This window comes from Lygodium microphyllum, chromosome 27 (genome assembly GCF_053477565.2).
Source record: "Lygodium microphyllum isolate KBCC chromosome 27, Lygodium_microphyllum_v1.1.10, whole genome shotgun sequence".
NCBI classification, from domain to species: domain Eukaryota; kingdom Viridiplantae; phylum Streptophyta; class Polypodiopsida; order Schizaeales; family Lygodiaceae; genus Lygodium; species Lygodium microphyllum.
The window spans coordinates 82,730,076-82,753,957 of NC_141161.1; the positions used below are offsets into that span (position 1 = coordinate 82,730,076).

At 40.5% G+C, this 23,882-nt stretch overlaps 3 protein-coding genes across 13 annotated transcripts in view; all 3 read right to left on the minus strand.

The window, feature by feature from the left end:
- The window catches only part of LOC148012533 (uncharacterized), a 156,147-nt gene that overhangs the window by 110,096 nt on the left and 22,169 nt on the right, over positions 1-23,882 (minus strand). The window lies entirely within an intron of this gene.
- Positions 4,417-5,382, minus strand: LOC148012534 (uncharacterized). Its single transcript, XM_087669163.1, has one exon. The coding sequence runs from the start codon at positions 5,365-5,367 to the stop codon at positions 4,417-4,419; it is 951 nt and encodes a 316-aa protein (XP_087525289.1). The 5' UTR covers positions 5,368-5,382.
- Positions 6,097-9,383, minus strand: LOC148012535 (uncharacterized). Its single transcript, XM_087669164.1, has 5 exons — positions 9,374-9,383; positions 9,180-9,236; positions 8,790-8,892; positions 6,342-6,802; positions 6,097-6,272 (listed from the first exon to the last, which is right to left on the minus strand). The coding sequence occupies exons 1-5, from the start codon at positions 9,381-9,383 to the stop codon at positions 6,097-6,099; spliced, it is 807 nt and encodes a 268-aa protein (XP_087525290.1).

A 23,882-nucleotide genomic window follows, 5' to 3' on the forward strand; every position in this document is an offset into this window, starting at 1 on the left:
ACATAGAATTATATTACTACGCACCTATTTTATGCGTGTCTAGTATATATTTTCCTATACAATTTTATATTGATTTAATGCATTGATTATTTCATAACATTATCTAAATGGTTTTCTATAAATTATTATAAAACTCATATGCGTCTGTTTATCATTAGCAAAATAAAATAGAGAGTCGCTTTCAAGGAAAAATTATAAAATATTCCCTTCCCTAACAAGATCTACCATTTTTCTGTTATTTTGATCACATACATCATTAATGAAATAACAATAAATATCACAAAATAAACCATAATTAAGATATTTTATTAATGACAAGCATATAATCATTTTTCAAGTGAAAGAGTCTTTTCACTAAATAGCTAATTATTATATTACTTAGGCTATTTTTCTAAGTGACGGTTCATATGCATTTACATTAGAATGCGTTTATAATCGTTTAAAGCCAAATAAAGCAATAGGCTTATAAAACATTAATTATTTTCAAACCGACGAGATATTACCTCTCACACTTGCTGTAACCAGAGTTTCGTCAATTCCTACCGTGTCGTTTTCTCCATCGGCCGCATTCTTTGCTTCCCTTGCTTCAAATGGGCTTTTTGAATTTCTATGACCTCGCAGAGCCATCGGATGTCAAGCGAAATTGACATGGTAGTTCAGGAAAAGTTAGTGATCGTCCAAAAAAATTTCGCCAACGTTTTGCTTAGCGGTATGGTCGTATGGGGCGAAGGCGTAGCAGGGCGTAGAGAATATGAAAATGAGATAGAAGTTTAGCAAGAGGGGATCAAAATGGCCTCTGCCCCTGACGTTTGAAAAGGCCTCTCTCCCACACTCTCTTACTCTCCAATTTCCACAATATGATAGCCTATGAATCTCTCTCTCTCTCTCTCTCTCTCTCTCTCTCGACATGAAGGAGGGAAGGGGTATTTTTCTCTTTCAAGCTTCAAAGCTTCAATGGATAAGGGAAGTAGAGAAATTTTGCCAGTAACAAGAGGTCTTTATTCTTGCCTTTTTTTGTGAATGAGGGTATATTTGTAGGCATGAGGGGAAGCATGCAGTCGACTCATTCTTTTGGCTACTTGTCAAGAGCCAATTGAGCTTTATTAAAAATGCATTTTGATTGCCTACTTGTTGGATGGTGACATGGGAATTATTATTTTATGCTTTCTCTCCCTCCAGGAGTCAAAAACGTCATGAAATTCGGTCTTTTCTCAAAAACGTCTTTTTTTCTTCAAAACAACTTCAACTAGTGGTTTTTGGCCAAATTACCTCATAACTTATCTAGTTTATAAAGTTATGTCATACTCTTTGATACTTAACTTACTCAATATCATGCTCATTCTTGCACGTTCTTCATCTACCAAATAAGGCTTTTGTGATTTGTCTTGCGGTTATGAAATCAATGCGATCTTTGATGCATTAAATGGAATCGAGAATGCTAAATCAAAAATAATGTGGGAAAATTTATGATCAAGCCATCGTTATATTATTTACGAGACGTCTCTTCTTTAGCTAGCTCAATGACTGGATTGCTAGGTATCGATATCATGGTAGCTAAAGTCTCTCCTTTCGATGGTTTTTCCATGATAAGTGCATTCAGAAAAGCTTTACGACTTAATGCATCATCAATCACATTCTCTTTTCCAGGTCTGAACTTGATTTCAAAATCAAATTCTTGCAAGACTTCAATCCACCGACACTGCCTCATGTTGAGGTCTGGTTGAGTAAAGATCTATTTGAGACTTTTGTGGTCAGTGACCAAAGTAAACTTGCTTCCAAGCAGATAGTGTCGCCACAATTTGAGAGCATGGATCACAACTAACAACTCAAGATCATGGGTGGCGTAATTCCTCTCATGGATTTTCAGTTTCCTTGAGGAATAGGCTATCGGATGACCTTACTGCATAAGCACACAACCTAATGCAAGAGAACTTGCGTCTGTTACGGCCTCAAACTCTTGACTTAGGTCAAGTAGCTTTAAAATGGGTGTTGTTACCAAACTTTTCTTAAACTGCTCAAAACTGGCTTGCTCAATGGACATCCACACAATAGCAATATGCTTTTTCAGCAAATTAGTGAGAGATGCACCTATTAGGACGTAATTTTTTATGAAAATTCTATACCATCCAGTCATTCCTTAAAAACTTCTCACTTCCTTAACTATCGTTGGTGGTTGCCACTCTTGAACATCTCTAACTTTGGCTGGGTCTACAGAGATTCCTTCAGCAGATACTATGAATCCGAGATATTCCATCTGTCTTTTGAAAAATGCACACTTCTTTTTCTTTACATAGAGCTTGTGCGTCCTCATTGTGTCCAGCACAATCCACAATTGCAGCTCGTAGTCTTCGTCTCTCTTGAAATATGTTAGGATATCATTAAAGAAGACTGGGACAAACTCATCAAAAGAAGGTCGAAAAATGTCCTACATTAATCTGTTAAATGTAGCATGGGTATTAGTTAGACCGAAAGACATTACAAGAAATTCAAAATGATCATATCTAGTATTGAAGGTAGTTTTGGGAATATCTTCTTTCTTGATCATTATTTGGTAATAACCACATCGGAGATTAATCTTGAAAAAGATTTTCGCCCCTTGCAACCTATCAAGTAGCTCGTCTATTCTTGGGATCAAATACTTATTCTTGATTGTTACCTGGTTTAGACCTCGATAATCAATGCAAAGGCGGAGAGTTCTGTCCTTTTTCTTTTGAAATAGTACTGAGGCTTCCCATGGCAAATTATTGGGTCTGATGTATCCTTAATCCAGTAATTGCTTGAGTTGCTCTTTCAGCTCAATTGCTTCAAGGATAGATATTTTATATAGATTCTTAGTGATTGGAGCGGCTCCTGGTTCAAGTTTGATCTCACAATCGACTTCTCTTTGAGGTGGTAATTCAATTAGCTCTTCTGAAAAGATGTCATCGTATTCCTTCAAACAATATGGCTCTCCCTCGTCTTGATTATTCTGCTCAACCTTATTTAATTTTATAAGATACACAAGTAATTCTTTTCTTAACCCTTTTATTATGCGAGCTGATTTGGCTAGTTGAACCTTGGGTTTCCTGCCTCACCTTGGGTCATCACTTTTTCCCCCTTAAGGTTTTGAAAAGTCACCTGGCCTTTTTTGCATTAAATATATTCGTCATTGGGGATTAGCCAATCCATACCCAATAGACATTCGTAGGTCCCTAAATTCATAATCCTAAATCCCATTTCAGAGAGAGAGCTTCCCACGCCAAATGTCACTTTGCAAGTTTGCTAAGTAAACAGGACTTCTTTTCCATTAGCAAGTTCCACAAGCAACCTAGATGTAGATATTGTGTCTATACCTAATTTCTTGGCACACTTTGGTGACATGAACGAGTGTGTGCTTCCACAATCAATCAGAATTTTAAAAGACTTACCCTAATATTCTGCTGGTGTTTGAATCACCGAAAACTGGCAATTTGGGCCTTTCTTATGGAGGATGGCGTGAACTGATGCCCTCTCCATATCTGCTTCCATAGATGGGTTTTCCTCTTCTTCAAGCTCTTTAAGAATTACAGCAAATGCTTTTCCTTTTGCAATTAAAGCTTGGTTCTGACCTCTGTACTGTCCTTGGCGAGAAATTTGGCCAAGCTTTGAACATTGTCTTGTAAAATGGCCTAGCTCATTACAGTGGAAACACCTAGGTATTCCTGAATTACTTCCCGTAGGTATGAAGTTTCCAACTGCATTTGTTTTGGCCCTCTTTCCTTGACCAGGCGGACGCTGACCTTGGGCTCGCTTAACATAGCCCCGTGAAGTCCCTTTGTTTTGATTCAAGAGCCTATTATTCCTTGGCTTTGAATAAATTTCTTAAACAAGAGGTGCTACGTGAATCAAAGCATCTTGCAAATCAATTGGGCGCATAGATTCAAGGCATGTACTCAGAGGAGCATTCAATCCATAACAAAACTTAGACACCTGCTAAACAATAGTCATGGAAGCATAGTAACATGGAACGGGAAACGAGAACGGGGACGGGGACGGGGAACGGGAACTAGATTGGTGGGTAAAGAATCGTCCCGAGGAGAGGGAAAAAAACGGCAATTAAAAAGTTATTTTCTTTTAGTATCTTAAAATCACACTTAATCTACTCTAAGAGAGGAACATTTGAAGAACACATTTGCACCAAATAGAAGAAAATAGAGCATCATATTAGGAAATCCAAAAGACTCGTGACCACTCGTCACTCAAGAGTCAAAAACCAAGGCTCAAACTACAATGACAAATGAACATAGAAGATGGGAGGAGAGTGTAAATACTAAAGCCAAAAATAAATACACAATGTCAAAATGCCACATGACATAATGGCAAATGCTAAGTATGAGGGTAAATCGTAAGACTCAAGAGTCTAGAGTGCTCTAGAGAGTCGAGACTCAAGAGTCGAGACTAAGTAGTGGGTCGGACAGTGGGATGAAGCGGAATCTCCATGGACTCTGTGAAGTCCTCGACAACCTGTGGCTCCTCCTCACCTATACCCTCAAGGTCCTCCAAAATCTCAGCTGTGTGAAGTGGATCAACCTCTAAATCCTGTTGTGCATGCTCCCATTCGGTGAATGAATCCGCTTTCTTCACCATGCCTTTGCAAAGCATTCGCAAGTTGGAACTCATAAAGACCAAATCATTGGCACGATGCACTCCAAGGCGGTCCCTCTTCTTAGAGGCAATGTGGCTATACACTGACCAAAGTTGCTCCAAGCAACTGGAGCTACAACACTGTGAGAAAATGTGGATGGCAAATCGCTGCAACTCTGGACCATCTGCACCATAATCCTCCCACCAAAGTGCTGAGCCGATCTTGAAGCGATCCGTCTGTGCATCTGGCAATCCATAACTATCCCTCTTCTCACGATATAATTGCAATTGATCTTTGATTTTGCGCATGATACCTGCGTCTAGTACTAGACGATCCAAGATAATCCTGAAGCCATTGCTAACCTCTCTGTCCTTTTCCTGCTTGCAACCTTGAAATTCGGGATCCACCATGTAGGCTGCTGCATGGAGAGGGGAGTAGTAGGCATCCCACCTTGTCACACACATGGATTTGATCTCATCGTAGTCCTCATCAGGAACATAAACCTTGAGGCACTCTATCATCCGATCCATGGCCTCATATACCTTGCCGATGCATGGCAACATGCCATCGACAACCCTCAAGAGGTCCATGACTGGTTTGATCATGGTGTCAATGCACTTCACACTTTCCCACCATGCCGTGTCATTTGCTCGTGCTTTGCACTCTTGCCCCCTTGCTATGGAAGCCTCTGGTATGCTAGAAAACTCATCACTAAGGAAGAGTCCTCGTAATGCCCCGCTACATGTGAACAAGCGGCCTAACATGAGAAAGTTAAAAGCAAACCGTGTCTCTGAATATTTGAGCAGAGAGAGGTTTGACCTCTTGGTGAACTCATGGCGAATCCTCCCATGATTGAGGACAAAGGTGACAATTTTGTTGGCTTCATCCATGACAAGAGCTATCCATGGTAGGGCCCCAATGTCTTTGATGAGATTGTTAAGACAATGGGCCATGCAAAAAGAGACGGTGATGTGAGGATATGTGGCTTCAAGTATGTTCCCTGCTGCTCGATTTGTCGGTTCGCCATCTGCACAAATGGTCACCACATTCTCTACTCCCATGGTTTCTAAAGTTATTGCGCACTCCATAGCAAGCACATCGGCGGACTTCCCGGAGCCGGAGGCGTCATGTGAGTCGACAAAATACATCTCTCCACGAGAGTAGGCCACCACTCCATGAATAGACCGCTTGCCGGTGTCACTCCATCCATCCACCACAAGTGTGACACCATTACTGGCCCATCGCTCCTTCATATTTGCCACAGCAGCCTCAACATTCCTCCTCCTTTTCGAGAAGGGTGGTGCGAAGGGTTTCCGAAGAGGGGGGAACATAGGAAGAACCATATTCCCCAATCTTCGTAACCATGGCTCTAAAGTATGGAGACCTATTCAATGTTCATAAATCAAAGAGAGTATATTAAGAATCAATATGATGATAAATAATAATGTTAAATGAACATAATAATTTATTATTTATCACTTGACACTAGAAACTCACTGAGCCGCACGGAAAGCAATGTGATCATGAAAGAAGAAATGAGCCACGGCCATGTCTGTCTCTTCTTTCAAGCGAGGATTCCAATTTTCCTTGAGGGTACTTTGGCGAGGACAAGAAGATGGGGTGGTTGATGCGGATGGGCCACATGCAAAAGGTGTCGATGGGAAGGTATGTGATGGCACACATCTACCCAAGTTACCGCTAGCCTCCATAGAACGTCCTCATGACCCCACCATGAGATTGGGATCAATGGCCACTTGTGGAGATCGCCTTGCCACTTCGGCCACCTCATAGATTGTGAGCTTATCAAGAAGCTCTTGTCTTTTCTCCCGGGTCACCTTTGTGCAATATCTCACCTCATTCCCGAGTTCGCTCAAGAGATGAGCTTGCACCTTGTTGGCACCACCACTACGTTTGTATCCACAAAGTTTGCATGTCCATGCTCTAGCACCGCATCCTGAACCATACATAGGGCAATCGACCTCATCCCACCATGACCATCGATATATCGCGGGTCTTCTCCTTTGAGTGGAACCGGTGGTGCCTTCATGATTATCATTTTGTGAAGAAGTGGATGCCGCAATAGATGTGGGTTGGTTTATAGATGGGGAAGCCGATGAAGGTGCAATAGATGATAGAAAGTTTGAAAGTTTGATGAGAAGTAGCCTTTGAAGTTTGCCCTTGAGGCTTGACTCCTTGAGCCTTGAAAGTTGAGGCTTGAGCAATGAATTATGAGGCCCAAGGGAGGGAGAGTAGAGTCTAGACTCTAGAGACTTGAGAGGGAGAGAGAGAGAGAGAGAGAGAGAGAGAGAGTAAGCTTGTACAATGTAGAGGGTAGCCTTGAGCCTTGAGGCTTGAGGCCCAAGGGAGGAGAGAGTGGAGACTTGAGACTTGAGAGGGAGAGGAAGAGCCTTGAGCACGCCGGCCTTCAACCTTGAGACTTGAGACTTGAGAGGGAGAGAAAGAGTCTTGAGAAGTTGAGACTCTTGGCCTTGGAGTGTGAGTGTAGCTTGAGAGTGGACCATTATGTAGGAAACATTGGCAAGAGCATGGCGGAAATGGCCGTTGACAGCCAAACAGTTAATTTTTTTTTTTTAATGGCCCAACGGCTCTCTGGGCCGTCCCCAGTTGGCGTCCCTGACACGCACGCGTTCCGGAAACGCGTCCCCACTTAGCTCACCAGCATCCCCACTCGGAGACGGGACGTCCGTCCGTTCCGGAACGTCCCCGCCCGGTCCCATCCCTGGGATTGCGTCCCCCCGTCCCACACTGCCGTCCCCTCCATCCCCTGTTACTATGCATGGAAGGTACATATTTAAGCAATGAGATAAACTTTGAGTAATATACCTCCAAGCTCATTCCCAGCTGTCTTAAGTTAAAGAACTCATTCATTTTTAGTGTGCGATAAGCTGGTGGTAAATATCGACCATGCACAGCTTCTTTCAGCTTTTCCCAGGGTAACACAGCTATCGCTAGTCCGACTGAAGACAAGTAATTTTTAAAACGCTTCAAGCCCAAATTTGTTTCTTGATATGAAGTGTTGTGGCAGGAATATTATAGGATGAGACTAATCCAAGTTCAAAGTGGATACTCCCACAAATTGATGCAGCTAACATGTATGGTAAGAACAATGTCTTCAAGTTTCGAGCTTTTACTTTGTATGTTGAAGACCATGATATTCTTACCATAGCAGACTCCATTTCTAATGACCTCCAAGTCAATCTCCTTTCTTTAGTTATGCATGAAATCCAAAAAAAAAAGTAATATCCCTATTTGCATCTTGGCTATATAGCTATTAGCATAATCCCTCTTTTCTGTCAAGGTCTTAATGTGTCTTGTATGGCAGCAGTATTAGATACTAGACATAAGAAAGTAATAGACATGATAGTTGATGCTGTTGTCTCTTCATTGTCTAATGGTCTTATTTTCTTTGAGCTTTTCCCCTCATTTGAGTGATTTACTCATTTTGCATAGTAGGACTATAGACTTAAATATGAAAACTGCTTCTACTCATTTAGCCATCCAATATCACATGATATTTCGATACATTAGCTACCCCTAAAGTCTTAGAAGGAGTCAACAGTGACAAGGATAAGGGGCAAACAATCATTATGAAAGCAAATGACTCAACTCACAGATTCCTTCCAGAATGCATCAATTCGTCAAACATAACTCTCCCTCAAGAATGACAATTAGATATTCAATCCTTGTAGAAGAAAGAGTTGGTTTCTCCTAAGCCTTTGACAGCACGCACTATTAAAGATAAGACCATTGTGCTTCCCCAACATACTTCTCTACTTCAAAAAACATCTAATATTGTTGTGTTGCAGCAACAACCTACATTAAAGGTATCTCCCACTCAGAATGCTAATGCTTTAAAGGTTTTCTCCGATGTTCATTGTATACATCAAACTCTCTCAAATGAAATTTGTTCTCACTGCAAAAAACTTATTGAAAATACTTCAATAAAGGTGCTTAATGCTATTACTGAATTTGACGATGAAGGCCATTCCTATAAGGTAGCTCCATACTCGCCCCCGGAAGATGGTTCAACATGGTCTGCTAAACTTCAGAGCATGAACTAGACTCGTCTTGCCCTTACAAACATGATTGAACATCTAGAGAAAAACTTTATGCTTTTGTGTGAAGAACTTCAAAATATACTGCATAAGCTGGAATGCAGCTTTACCCACAGCCAATGCAGCAAGTTCCCTCAGTTCCTTCAATTTCGGCTACATCTATAGCCAAAGCTGCTATGCTTACTCCTCCTACTGTTGACTGGAAAACCTTTTCTGAAAAAAGATTTTAAAAACTCCCCTCTTTGGGACTCCTACTCGGGGCACTCTCAATGTACATTCTATTATTTAGAATAATATAAAAGGTAAGAAATTTGATGAACATGAGATGGACTCTATTCTCCTCGATATCCAATAGATTTACATACCACAAATGCTTGCAAATTCTAATGTGTCTTTGGATTCTGATCATGAAGAGATATTGCTACAGCCTCAACTTGTGCCAGCTACACATGATTTAGGCAGCACCTCACAAACAGGACTTTCTTCTTCACCCAACCTACCTCCAGATTGTATTGGTAAAGCTACAACAGTAACACTCAGTAAGAGATATGCTAAACCTGCAGAACAGCAACTAGATGAATATATGGAAATGATTCAATCCTTTAATGACTGGTCTGATGAAGATTATCACACAACATTTGATGAAGTTGACAGACATGCAGTCAAAATGGTGACAGAAAGAGAAGATAGATACTGCGAGCCATGCCTCTAAAGATCAGCCCTAAGCATGCAAACAAAGATGACATTGGGAGATATGTACAAAGCAAATATGATTTTAGAATTATAGGTAAATCACTCGAGCACACTCCTACCTCTTATATTCCTGCATTGTATAATACGGATACCAATGCTCAACAGTAGCTTATCCATAGCATCTCATCATCTAATAAAGATAATGACACGTTATAAATATAAGATGATAGCTTTGTGCCCATCAATCCTCATCGCATTGTAGAGGAAGATCATGAGTATCTTAATGTCCATTTGTCTACAAATGCTACATCTGGCCTACAAAATGCCCATTCTAGTAAAGGTGGTAATGATGGCAAACTTAAACCACATAAAATGGGAGTACCTACTAAAGTTGGCAATTTTCCTATTTGATCTATTGACTGCAAAACTCTAGATGAAATCAAAATGCTCATATACATAATATATTCGTATGTTGGATAGAAGTTACTTCACAAGCCTAATGCCAACAGATTAGATATTCTTAATGCTATAACCCATGGTTTTGTGGATGGTTTAACACAATGGTGAACTTCTATACATCCACAAATCAAAGCAATGGTCCGTCAGAAGCAAAAGCTAATCTACCTACAACAAAGTTTCCAAGTGAGATGTGCAAGCATGCTTTAAAGCTCTACAAAGATTTTGGATGTGAGAAATGTAACTCTTCTCCTTAGGATTCTTCTAAATCCATGAAAAAATATTGATCTTAATCCTACAAACGCCATTGGTATCATGATCAGTCAACCTGCTATCATAAGAGGCCTAACAACAAATAATTCTACAGGTACCAGAATTCCCGATCACATAAAAAGTTTTCCTCCAAAAAATCAAAAGATGTGTAGTGTTATATTTGTGGAAATCCAAATCACTTGGCAAATAACTGCCCACGAAAAGGCAAAGATCAATCTAAAGTTGATGGGCAATAGAATGTAAATATTCATCACTACTTGTCTAATGAGATGAGTCTTCTGAACCGAGTAGTACTTATTCCCTGTATGAGGAGTATGATTCAAACTACCAACCCTCAAATACTGTCCGAATGGTCTAGTCATGATGATTGGCTCTCAGATTCGAAATCAGATATTTCATTAGAATCAAGAGCTTCAAAAGACTCTCTTATGGACTTGGACTCAAACTCAGCATGGTCTAAAGATTGGTCTGATGATTCTAGTAATATTTCAAGTGAGTATGACTCTGATGAATTTGATTATGAAGCTGATTATACTTCAGAAGAAAGTGGTGACACTTCTAGTATTGCTTCTTTTCATTTCACTTCTCATTGGGAAGAACATGAGTGATGATAATGAAGATCTGGATAGAATCCAGACTATCAATGCACACCACTTCTCCTCCTTTTTAAAGGAAAAGAAAAGTATCTACCTTCTACTTCTTGCAGTCCTCTTGAACTTCCATATTACTAAAAGGAAAGACAAGTCCAAACATCTTTTTTCTTCTAATAATGACTCCGACAATACTGATGCCACTAACAAAAAGAAAAAATTAAAAATAATTATTTTCTAATCCCCATGACTTTCCTCAGACATGAACACTAAGCATGGATACTTTGAAGAATGCTAACATTTTTGTTCCCCATAAGCTTGAACAAATGCACAAGCCACGAACTCTTCAACAATTTGTATATGGATTTACAACCACTTCTTCTTTTTTTCGTAAATTTACAACCACTTCTATATCCACTACTAGAGAACTTACTGCAGTTACAGAAGCATTTCAAGCAATGCAACTTCAACTCCATACTCTCTATAAGAATTTCAAAAGAGTCTTGAGAGCTCAAAACCAAATTGCCCAAGCAACCACTAGGATATTACATGAACTAACTACTTCTCTTCCTCCATCTCCTAAAGTTATTACCAATGATCCTAGTCTTTCCACTATGAAGACAATCAACCAGATCAGAACTACAGGAAAACCCCACAAACATAGACTCAATGTGAATGCTCTTGAAGGTGGTGGTCCCATTTCAACAATTTGTGTCAAAATTCCAATCCTCCAGCAAGTTCAGCTTGTTTATGGATAGCACGGTGGATACTAGTTCATGTTTGACAATTGCTCCATATGAGCCCTTTCCGCTTGATATGCGAAACACAGTAGTCCCATTATAGTGGAATTATCTAACAATAAGAAAATTACTCTTTCCACTATAACCAAGGTCTTTCTCAATTTGGGTGAAATCAAACTCCCTATTGAGATTCTATTGATGAAGCAAATGAGGTTGGTACTGATGTGCTTCAGTGTTCGGCCCCTTGTACTTTTTGGTCGGAACATATTTTTTTTTCCTAGTTGGGGAAAAAGACTAGCATCCCTTTGCCAGAAAAAGTTGCCCAAAGCATCTATACTATTTCTTAGCCTACTTCTCAAACCGAAATAGAATACACAGAAAATTGACTTCAACAAGAGTTGCAGTTAGAAGTTTGCTATTTCTCTCCCACTCAATGATAATGCAATCCCCACCAAAGCTGTTGAGAAGGGTATAAAAGAAGAAGATCCAGCATTGTGTAAACACGAAATTGCTGATCTATTGCACAGAGGGTTAATCGAACCTACTAATTCTCCTTGGTCATGCCAGGCATTTTATGTCACAACTCTATAGAAACAGAATTTGTATCCTTTTTCATTAATTTGTCTATATAATGATTTATTAAATTTATTTCCTTTGCACTAATTAGATATAAAGAAAAGTGCATTGGAGCTAGCCACTGATGAGTGGTCACAGGTTATGGTGGACCCACGCGGTGGGTTAGAGAAAAGATAGTCCACACTTCCACATATATGACCCGATTGGGCGCCTGTGACCAGAACTCACGCATATCAGGGTTAGACTCGCACACAGAAAGGATTGATGCCTTGAAGTGTGGGCTAGATCCACCAGAACAGACAGTTACAATCAACAAGATGGAATGATCCTGAAATGCTTGTATAATGTGCATGTGTGGGCTAAAAGCTTGAAATGCACATTTCTTTGCATAGGAAAGTCACATGAAGATTCTGATACCGTTTTTGCGATGTACATAGAAAAAGCTTTCATATGACACCCATATTGGGGGGGTCCCTAAATTTTAGGAGATCCCTAAATTTTAGGAGGTCCCTAAATTTTAGGAGCCTCGAATTAGCCTAAAAATGCTAGTCCTAAAAAATAGGGATGTCATTCTAAAAATAGTAAGTTCTGTACTCTGACTGTGCTTACTAAATTTGGTTGTTTCTATTCTTGACAATATTCAGCCCAAAAAGGAAGGCCATAGAGAAGAGACAAGTGTCAAGACACTTGTCACACAAGTTTCCAAGTGTCCCACCACTTGTCACATCTCATGACATGTGGCTGGACACTTGTCTTGTGCTACTCCACTTTCCCCTTTTGTACTAGCTCTTCCCTCTCCTATAAATAAGAGCTCGTTTTTCTTCATTCAGCATCATTTTTCTTTGCTGTAAACTCATGTACAACACCCACAGATAGCCAGAAACTGGCCCCATCCATCCCCATCATCATCCCCCACTTCTCCATTATCAAATTCCTCAATATTCCCTCTTCTATCTCTGCTGTTTTACAGGACAGCAAGCCTGTAAATTCATTACAACACCTCCTTCTCAAGCTCTTTCTTCCATTTTAGCAACAAGAAGCAAGCCCTACCCATGTACTACTGTTCAAGGATGGAGAAAGGCTGATTTCCCCTCTTTTTTCTCTCATACTATAAAGAAATCAATTCTTATCATTACATAATAGATAATGCATGTGTGTTTGTACATCTTTGCATGGTCTTGTGAGAGTGAGAATTACTTCTCCTCAATCTCAGGTTGATTGTAACTGAGCTCTTCCCTAAGGGACTTGGGTTGAGCAAAAATACATTCCTTCGGGGGGGGGGAGGGGTTGCCCATCTTCAACCCTCAATCTTGTCTCCATTACTTTTACATTTTCATGGCTGTAATTTTGTGAGTAATTTTCATTTTCAGCTTTAAGTGTTCATTCTCTTTTATATTAAATCTCGAAAACAAGCGAATATCATAATTGTTAAGCATACTACGTTGTTCGGGGCGTTTACAGTGGTATCAGAGCTTTGGCTCAGTCCTCACCCCAACACTGGTAGTGCTTACAATTATAAGTTTGTTTGTTTTCAGCCATTGCATTGAGTGCTTGAGCCTTTTTTTTTCCTTAAGAGTCTCAATGGATCAGTCGAGTGCTATCCTTCAAGCCATTCAAAGTCTTAGAGAGAAGAATCAGCAAATTCGTGACCAACTTCTCAAACTATAAAAAGTTAAGAATACCAAAGAATTCAAGGAAAGAAGTCCATTTGCTTCAAGGAGACAAAGCCATACCAATGAAAGGAGCCGATCAAGAAGTCCAACTACTTCTAAGAGGCAGTCCCATTCTACTTCAAGACAAAGAAAGAGATCGCGTCGAAGCTCATCCTCTTCTTCAAAGTCATCTGGCGCCTACTCTGATGGACCCTCTTCTAGTGACAAAGAGTCACACCCTTCTCGTGGAAGACCTCATCATCGTCAAAGGCGTCGACATTCTTCACCTCGTCTCCATCTTCATCCCCATCAAGCACTTCATCATCTTCAACCTCAAGATCCGGGCATGGACGAAGGCATAAGAAGAAGAAGAAGACTAAGTCACTATCTCAACTTGAAAAGAAGATCAAGTTCAGTATTCTCAGGGAACTCATTGACCATGCTGAGACATGGAAAATGGAGCACAATGGCAACAAATCATTCCAAAAGAATGATAAGAAGACAGTAGCTGATGATGAGGAGTATTCAGCCCCAAATGAAGGACAAAAACAGCAGCAAAAGCAGCCATCAAATCAAAAGAAGATGAAGCCCTATGCACCTCCTAATGCTCCTCAATTTCGCTCCAATCTATACCCACAAGCAAAGCAACTTTCCGAAGAAGAAAAGCAACGCTTCATGAAAGAAAGGAAGTGCTTTAAATGTGGACAAACAGGCCAAATAGCAAAGCAATGTCCAAACAAGGGACAAAGCAAGGTTTTTGACAACAAGCCTAAGTCGCCAATGAAAATCAATGCTATCAGTAATGTAGTTGCAAACACAACTCACACTCCAGAGACACGCAAATTATTAAAAGCTTGGGGACAGTTGCAAGGTAAGCAAGCACTATTCTTGATAGATCTTGGGGCGAATGAAAATATCATTTCCTTGCAATTAGCTAAAGAGCTTGGATTAAAGAATGAAGAGATGGACACTCCGGCAGAAGTTCGCCAAGCTTTAAATGCTGATGAAGGTGACACAGTGAAGACTATGACACCCTACATTGGCAAGCTCAAGTTTCAAATTCAAGGCTACAGTGACGAAGATACCTTCTGTATCGGAGATTTTGATGGTTGCGATGTGATTCTTGGCATACCCTGGAATCATAAAGTAGATTCAACCATCTTCTCTCAGAAAAAGAAGGTAGAACTCACCAACAAAGGCAAGAAGTACGAGATCCAAGCTGGAGTTTCTGGAGACACCATACCTATGGTAAGCCATATGCAAGTCTCTAGAGCAATTAAGGATTGTGTTCAATGTTGTTTGCTTTATGTCACTGATATAAAAGATAATATAAATGCTGAAAACCAAGAGCGACTTCAGCTCTTGGAAAAGTATAAAGATTGTTTTTCGGAAGATCTTCCTTATCCGCTTCCCCCAGAAAGGCCAGAAGACCATCATATTGATATTATCCCGGGCAGTTCTCCTCCTAATGTAGCACCATACCGTGTGAGCCGTCCTCAACAAGAAGAAATCAGAAAGCAAGTCAAAGACCTACTCAACCATGGGCTAATTAGGCCAAGTAGCTCACCATTTTGTTCACCGGTTCTTCTTGTTCAAAAGAAAGATGGCACATTCAGGATGTGCATTGATTATCGAGCCCTCAACAAAATCACTGTGAAGAATCGATTTCCTATTCCTAGAATTGACGACATTTTGGATCGTCTAGGAGGCTCAAAAGTTTTCAACCGCATTGATCTAAAGAGTGGTTATCATCAAATTAGGGTAATACCACAAGATGTACACAAAACTGCTTTCCGCACTTCATACGGTCTAAATGAATTCTTGGTGGTTCCTTTCGGATTAACCAATGCACCAGCCACCTTTAATTGAATGATGGAGCGCATCTTTAGAGAGCATCGACAATATGTCGGTACTTTCTTTGATGATATTCTTGTCTTTAGCAAGAATGAAGAGGAGCATCATCAATACTTAGAAATTGTTCTACAATTACTTCGACAAAATCAACTCTTGGTAAATGGTAAAAAGAGTGAATTTTTCATGCATAAAATAAATTACCTTGGGCATGTCATCTCTTCTGAAGGGATTCAGATGGATCCTAAAAAGATCAGGATAATCCAAGAATGGCCTCATCTTCATGATGTACATGAGGTGCAATCGTTTCTTGGCTTATGCTCTTATTACCGCCGCTTCATCAAGCATTTTGCACATATGGCTTCTCCACTTCATGACCTTACAAAGAAGAAGATCTCTTTCCAATGGAAGAAAAAAGAGAAGGCAGCCTTCACAAGGCTGAAAACAGCTCTTACTTCTAGACCTGTTCTTATCATTCCAGATCTGGTAAAACCATTTGTGATGGAAGCAGATGCTTGCGGTGATTGTATTGGTGCAGTGCTAAATCAAGAAGGCCATGCCGTAGTCTTTGAAAGCCGCCGTCTAAATGATGTGGAGAAAAGGTATGACATTTATGAAAAGGAGCTCTTAGCAGTGGTTCATACTTTAAAGAAATGGAAACATTATCTTTTAGGCAATGAATTCCTTATTAAAACTGATCATCAAAGCTTAAAGTATTTCAAGACTCAAAAGCATTTGCAAGAGAAACATGCAAGATGGGAAATTTTCTTGTCTATGTTTCATTTTCAAATTATGTACACTCCAGGGAAACAAAATGTAGTTGCTGATGCACTTTCTAGAGTGCCTCGCATTGCAACTATTATAGTGGCTCATCATGAAGATTTTCAAACGATGAAGAAAACTTATGATGAAGATACTGATTTTGCAGCAATTTGGTCAAATTTACAGCAAGGAGATTCTCATCCAAATTATTCCATCAAAGACGGTTACCTTCTCATGAACAATTGCCTTTGTGTCACTCTTCCTATTCGACAAAAGGTGCTTAAAAAAAGTCATGAACCCCCTTATGCAGAGCATAGAGGGAGGGCAGCCACTCTAAGTGCAATTGAGCGCTACTTTTATTGGCCAACATTACGAAGAGATACACATAACTTCATTGAGGCTTGTCTGGTATGCCAAAAATCCAAGTATGATAGGCAGAAGATTCCAGGATTATTGCAACCTCTTCCAGTGCCCAAAGATCTATGGGAATCTATCACAATGGATTTCATCTCAGGTATTTCAAGAACACCTCAAGGTCATGATATGATTTGGGTCATAATTGATAGATTCAGCAAACAATCACATTTTATTCCATGTCATAAAACATTGAAATCCGCACAAGCTGCAAGACTTTTCATTCAACATATCTTCAGATTACATGGTATGCCTTCTGAGATCATTTCAGATAGAGACTCCAAATTCACAAGTAACTTTTGGTGCGTGCTTTATTTGAGAATGTGGGAACCACTTTAAAGTTCTCCTCAGCTTTTCATCCTCAAACTGACGGCCAAACAGAGGTGATGAATCTCACTCTTTTGGATATGCTAAAAGCTTATATTAGTGAACATAAGTCACAATGGGAGAAATATCTTCCATTATTGGAGTTTGCTTACAACAATACAGTGCACTCATCCATAGGGAAAGCTCCAAATGAAATAGTACATGGTAAAGTGATTCCTCCTCCAATTATTCGCACTAAAGATAAGATTTTTGCTGCTGATGAGTTCGCTTCAGATTTAAAAATAGCAATGGATCAAGTTCGACCCACTATCAAAGTTGCCCAAGAGCGACAAAAGAAGCAAGCAAATAAACGAAGAAGACCTTTGGCTTTTGAAAAAGGTCAATATGTCTTGCTAAATTTTGATAAAAGCAGGCTCAAACAAGGTTCCGGTCAAAATTCATCTTTTTCAAAGCTCTCTAGTAGATACTTTAGACCCTTCAAAGTGATTGAGAAAATAAATGAAGTTTCTTATAGACTTGAGCTTCCTGCTCATTGGAAAATACACAATGCTTTTCATGTAAGTTTGCTAAAACCTTACATAGGACCAGAACCAAAGGAACCCATTACTGAAGATCCCCCAGAAGTTGAAAAAACAGAGCAACTCTTGGAACCTAAACAAATTTTGTTTCACAAGGATCGAACCACGAGAAGTGGCCTTGTGACACGAAAATTCTTACTAAAATTCAAGAATCTACCCACAACAGATGCACAGTGGGTAGATGAAAATTTCATGAAGGATTACCCAAACATTCTTCAGCCATATCAAGAAGCTTTTCAGCTGACGACAGCTGAATAAAAGCCAGAGGGCTGTCACAACTCTATAGAAACAGAATTTGTATCCTTTTTCATTAATTTGTCTGTCACAACTCTATAGAAACAGAATTTGTATCCTTTTTCATTAATTTGTCTATATAATGATTTATTAAATTTATTTCCTTTGCACTAATTAGATATAAAGAAAAGTGCATTGGAGCTGGCCACTGATGAGTGGTCACAGGTTATGGTGGACCCACGCAGTGGGTTAGAGAAAAGATAGTTCATACTTCCACCTATATGGCCCGATTGGGCGCCTGTGACCAGAACTCACGCATATCAGGGTTAGACTCGCACACAGAAAGGATTGATGCCTTGAAGTGTGGGCTAGATCCACCAGAACAGACAGTTACAATCAACAAGATGGCATGATCCTGAAATGCTTATATAATGTGCATGTGTGGGCTGAAAGCTTGAAATGCACATTTCTTTGCATAGGAAAGTCACATGAAGATTCTAATACCGTTTTTGCGATATACACAGAAAAAGCTTTCATATGACACCCATATTGGGGGGGTCCCTAAATTTTAGGAGATCCCTAAATTTTAGGAGCCTCGAATTAGCCTAAAAATGCTAGTCCTAAAAAATAGGGATGTCATTCTAAAAATAGTAAGTTCTGTACTCTGACTGTGCTTACTAAATTTGGTTGTTTCTATTCTTGACAATATTCAGCCCAAAAAGGAAGGCCATAGAGAAGAGACAAGTGTCAAGACACTTGTCACACAAGTTTCCAAGTGTCCCACCACTTGTCACATCTCATGACATGTGGCTGGACACTTGTCTTGTGCTACTCCACTTTCCCCTTTTGTACTAGCTCTTCCCTCTCCTATAAATAAGAGCTCGTTTTTCTTCATTCAGCATCATTTTTCTTTGCTGTAAACTCATGTACAGCACCCACAAATAGCCAGAAACTGGCCCCATCCATCCCCATCATCATCCCCCACTTCTCCATTATCAAATTCCTCAATATTCCCTCTTCTATCTCTGCTGTTTTACAGGACAGCAAGCCTGTAAATTCATTACAACACCTCCTTCTCAAGCTCTTTCTTCCATTTTAGCAACAAGAAGCAAGCCCTATCCATGTACTACTATTCAAGGATGGAGAAAGGCTGATTTCCCCTCTTTCTTCTCTCATACTATAAAGAAATCAGTTCTTATCATTGCATAATAGATAATGCATGTGTGTTTGTACATCTTTGCATGATCTTGTGAGAGTGAGAATTACTTCTCCTCACTCTCAGGTTGATTGTAACTCAGCTCTTCCCTAAGGGACTTGGGTTGAGCAGAAATACATTCCTTCGGGGAGGGGGGGGTTTTACCCATCTTCAACCCTCAATCTTGTCTCCATTACTTTTACATTTTCATGGCTGTAATTTTGTGAGTAATTTTCATTTTCAGCTTTAAGTGTTCATTCTCTTTTATATTAAATCTCGAAAACAAGCAAATATCATAATTGTTAAGCATACTACGTTGTTCGGGGCGTTTATATTTTATGTGAATAAATGTTTTGAACAACAAAGGGGAAAAAGGAGATTAGTGATCAACTACAAATCTTTGAATAAATATTTAATTGGCCATGGTCATCCTATTCCTATTAAAGATCTTATTATTAAAAGAATCTGCAAAGCTAAAATCTTTAGCAAGTTTGACCTCAAATCAAGCTTTTCACAACTACCAATTCTGGCTACCGATAGGTTTAAAATAGCATTCTCTATCCCCCATGGACACTATCAGTGGATAGTCCTTCCTTTTGGCATTAAAATAGCTCCTACATACTTCCAAGGATAAAGAGATTCTGTGTTTTCAAAGTTTTCATTTTGTTTGGTATATGTAGATGACATTGTAATATTCGCTGAAACTGTTGAAGAACATTTTGGTCATCTTAAGCTTTTCATGCAAGCCATAGAGGATGCAAGCATGGTAGTATCCCCTACCAAATCCATTTTGTTTGTAACTAAAGTAGATTTTTTGGGTTTGCAAATCCATCATGGTATAATAGAACTCCAAAAACATGTTTTCGTAAAGATTTTAGGCCAAATGTAAAAGTACTCCAACAACTCTTAGGATGCCAAAATTGAATCGATTCCTCTACTCCAAACCTAGCCTTGTTTACTCAAGATCTTTATCCTTTACTTAGAAAAGATCAATTTGTGTGGAATTCTCTTCATTCAGCCACCCTTCAACAAATAAAATCCTTGACACAACAACTACTCTCTTTACATCTCCCAACGGGCTATCCTTTAATCATCTACACAGATGCATCTAATATTGGCTCAGGTCCTATTCTCTATGAGGAATCACCATCATCAAATGAGGCAAAGCAACTACAAATATGCACATGTGCTTCTAGCATCTTCTCCACAACACAAGAATTACCCATCCTATCAACAGGACATATTGGGTATAATCGAGGCAATCAAGGCTTTCCGGATTTTTGTGGAATTTGTACCTCTCACTGTATGCACCGATCTACAGCATTTGTGCAGATATCTTACTAAAAAAGAGCCTATTGAAATCAGTAACAAAAGGCTTCTTAGGTAGTCTCTCTTTTGAGTATATCCTAGGAAAGGATAATGTGCTTGCCGACTTACTTTCCCAAAGACCTGACTCATCGCCCACTTAACATTTGTACCTTTATGCATTGCACATAATTCCTCTTCCACTAACAAAGTACTACCTACTAACAACGTACTTTGTGACTCAGACCACACTCACTCTTTGTAGCATACAACTCTACATAAGAAGTTCCTCACTCACATTTGAAAGCAAGCGAAGTCAAGAAAACTCTCGAGCCTTTTGTATCTCCCAAGCAACAATATATTCAAGCTTTGTACACTTTGCCTCTTACATCTTTATATTCGTTGTCTCTCTGTGTTCTCTCTATGTTGTTCTTCTCTCTCTCTCTCTTTTTCGTAAAATGTAATTGTATTAATTACGAAAAAGTTTACATGATTACAAGATACACGATGGCTCTACCCCATCGTGTGTACACACTGACTCTTTACAAGAACCAGACGGCCAAAGAGTTACAAAAATTATGGCAAAGACGCAGAGGAAATTGCCATATGCCAGGGGCGTAAGTCCTCCCGAGAGAGGATGTCAGAATGCCGGAGAAGATCTATCTGCCAATACAAGAGACCTTTAAGCCTAGCAATATGCCGCTGAACATTATAAGCGGAATCAAAAAGGAAAGCATTCCGAACGGTCCAGTTGTGCCAACAGCCCCAATATCGAAGAAAGCGAAACAAGATCTTCATATGTGGCTGTGTCGGTGTGGGATATTTGGGCTGCGCGAAAACCCAATCAAACGGGCGTACCGAGAAACCAACCACCGCTCGCCAGACGGCTGACAAGAATGACCAGATTTTCTGAGCAAGAGGGCAAGAAATAAAACGATGACGGGCGGATTCCACAGTGGTGGTGCAAAAGAAACAATTGCCGTTGGAGATTCGGCGCTTGGAAAGAGCTGAAGCAAGCGGAAGACCACCAATCATCACCCTCCAAAGAAAGACCTTATATTTGAATGGTGTCTTATTTAACCAGCCTGCCATCACAGTTGCCCTCCACCATGACCGGGATTTATGCAATCCCCATAGAATATTAGCTTTAGTAACCAGCCATCGATGATCTTTAATCAGAAGATGATACACCTGGTTAGCTGATGCCTTTTCTAAAGTCAGAGGCTGCCTGCAAAGTCCCAAACCTGCCAGGGACGATCCGTAGCAAGGGCAGGAAAGGGTTGTCTGCTCTGAAGCACCATCAAAAGCAGTTCCCATAAATACCTGTATCCACGAGGAATCCTGAAAAGCCTCCTGGCGGTACGAAACGACATGAACACATTGCGACTGGCAAGGGTGGCATCCACGACCGAAGTTAATCCCAAACGTGCCATGCGGTTGAATTATGGTCGAAGCTCATGTTTACCGTCCCACGAAATTAATCGCGAGACTGCCAACAATTCCAATTGAAAAGAATTAGTGACTAAGCGATCCTCCAGTGGATGCCACTGAGACTTCCGGAGGACCAGTCTCCAAGAACATACCAAATGGGCAAGCAAAGATGAGGAAAAACTGGAGAACCGAGAATCGGCATTAAGAACATGCCACCAAGAACTGCGGATTTGGGTATTACCATGCCGAAGCCCATGATCCTCAAGAAAATAACGGGCTATGACGACCCAAGGATGATAATCCGAGCACATGGCGTGAAAAAGAGACCAGTGGAGTGCCAGCATATGAGTTTGGGCATCCAAAATAGCCCCTCCACCCATGCGTTTTGGGGAGCACGCATGCGACCAAGAAATCCAGGAAATACCTGCATACAAGGAATCCTTCTTCCATAACATGAAACGAATAGACTTAGTAAGATCATTCAGTGTAGTAGTAGTCCAGGGTAGCAATGGCAAGAAATATGTAAGCATTGGCATTATAATTGTCTGGGCTACTTTGAGGCGAACATGGAAGGGCCAGGCTTGAGACTTCCAATACAGAAACTTAGCCGCGAGTTTCTGTGAAATCCACTGTAGTAGCTGCTTTGGGGGAACATCAACACCCAAAGGATACCCAAGATGCCTGACAATGGAGCCACGGGGGACAACCATTCCCTGCCAATCCAGTGACTGCAAATCCGACTCCGTGCAGCTGAGAATGGCCGATTTCAAAGCGTTGATGCGAAGACCAAAAGCATGACCAAAGAGAGCCCAAACATCTAATGCTTTGTGAAGATTATCTTTGTCCGCACGCAGAATCATAAAACTGTCATCAGCCAAGGATTGAACAATGAAGTGTTGTCCAGAGAAAAGCAACAATCCAGCCAACTAAGTAGAAGCTGCCATATGAGATAGCATCGAAAGAACCGGATGAGTCGCAAGAGCAAAGAAGAGAGGACTCAACGGGCACCCCTGTCTGACAGAGCGGGCAAGGACAATTGGCTTGGTAACGCCTCCATTCAGCATGACCTGCGAAGACGCTGCAACACTAATAATGTAGATCAGATGAGACATCCGGGCACCAAAGCCCATAGCAGACATAAGTTCTGCAATGAAAGACCAGTCCAGATAATCAAAAGTCTTTTCCAGGTCCAATTGAACCAGTACGACCTCCTGATTTGAATGCTTTGCATAATCAATCGCCAGTTGCGCATTTAATACATTGTGCAAAATGTTTCTGCCCTTAATGAAACCATATTGGAGAGGATGCACAATGGCAGGAAGATGCTTGTGAAGGCGATTCGCCATAACTTTGGAAAAGATTTTATACATAGAACCCATCAAAGAAATTGGGCACCACTATTTCAACATGGATGGCGAAGGAACTTTTGGAAGCAGTTTAATAAGACCTTCTTTCCAAGAGGAAGGCATGATCCCCGTTTCCCATACCCGCTGAAACAAAGCCGTCAAAGGTTTCGCGAGCTGGGTGGCAAAAAACTGAAAGAACTCATTGGTGAGACCATCCCAGCCAGGACTTTTATCCTTGGGTAAATGTAACAGAACATCCATAACCTCCGACTCACAAATATCTGCCTCCAGAGTAGATTGCATGTCCTGAGGAACCTGATTGCGGACCAGATCATAAAAAACTGAACGAGCATGAGTAATTTGGCCTGAAGGAGGAGAAGTAGAACCAAGAAGGTCAAGGAAATAATTTCTACACATATTCACAATCGTCTGCGGATCAAGGACCATTTGACCTTCTGCATCCTGGAGCCTAGTCATATTCTCTCGAGCAGGAGAGGCATGGAGAGCTCGAAAGAACTTATGGGTCTGACAAGCACTATCTTGCATAGTCTCCGTCAGATGTTGCAATTTGACCTGCTGATAAGATTTCAACTGAAACTCTTTAATAAGGTCGGCCAGACGCGTTGCCAGTGAGCAGAAATGCATCATCTGGAGTGTCCCCCAGCAAAGAACGAACCAAAGCCAGCAGTTCCTCCGCTGCCTGTCTCGGCGCCGCCGACAAAGAGAGGCCTGATGGATCCCATACTGCCGAGCAACCCGCTGCACATTAGAGAGCAATCG

Bases quoted from the DNA above. Each gene is read 5' to 3' on its own strand.
- LOC148012534 (XM_087669163.1), bottom strand. From the start codon at position 5,367: ATGTTAGGCCGCTTGTTCACATGTAGCGGGGCATTACGAGGACTCTTC.
- LOC148012535 (XM_087669164.1), bottom strand. The intron at 8,893-9,179 runs GTAGGTTGGGTG...ATCTTTTTTCAG, and splicing joins TTTACCAATACAATCTGGAG to AAAAGGTTTTCCAGTCAACA. The intron at 6,273-6,341 runs ATCTCATGGTGG...GTGTGCCATCAC, and splicing joins ACAAGTGGCCATTGATCCCA to ATACCTTCCCATCGACACCT.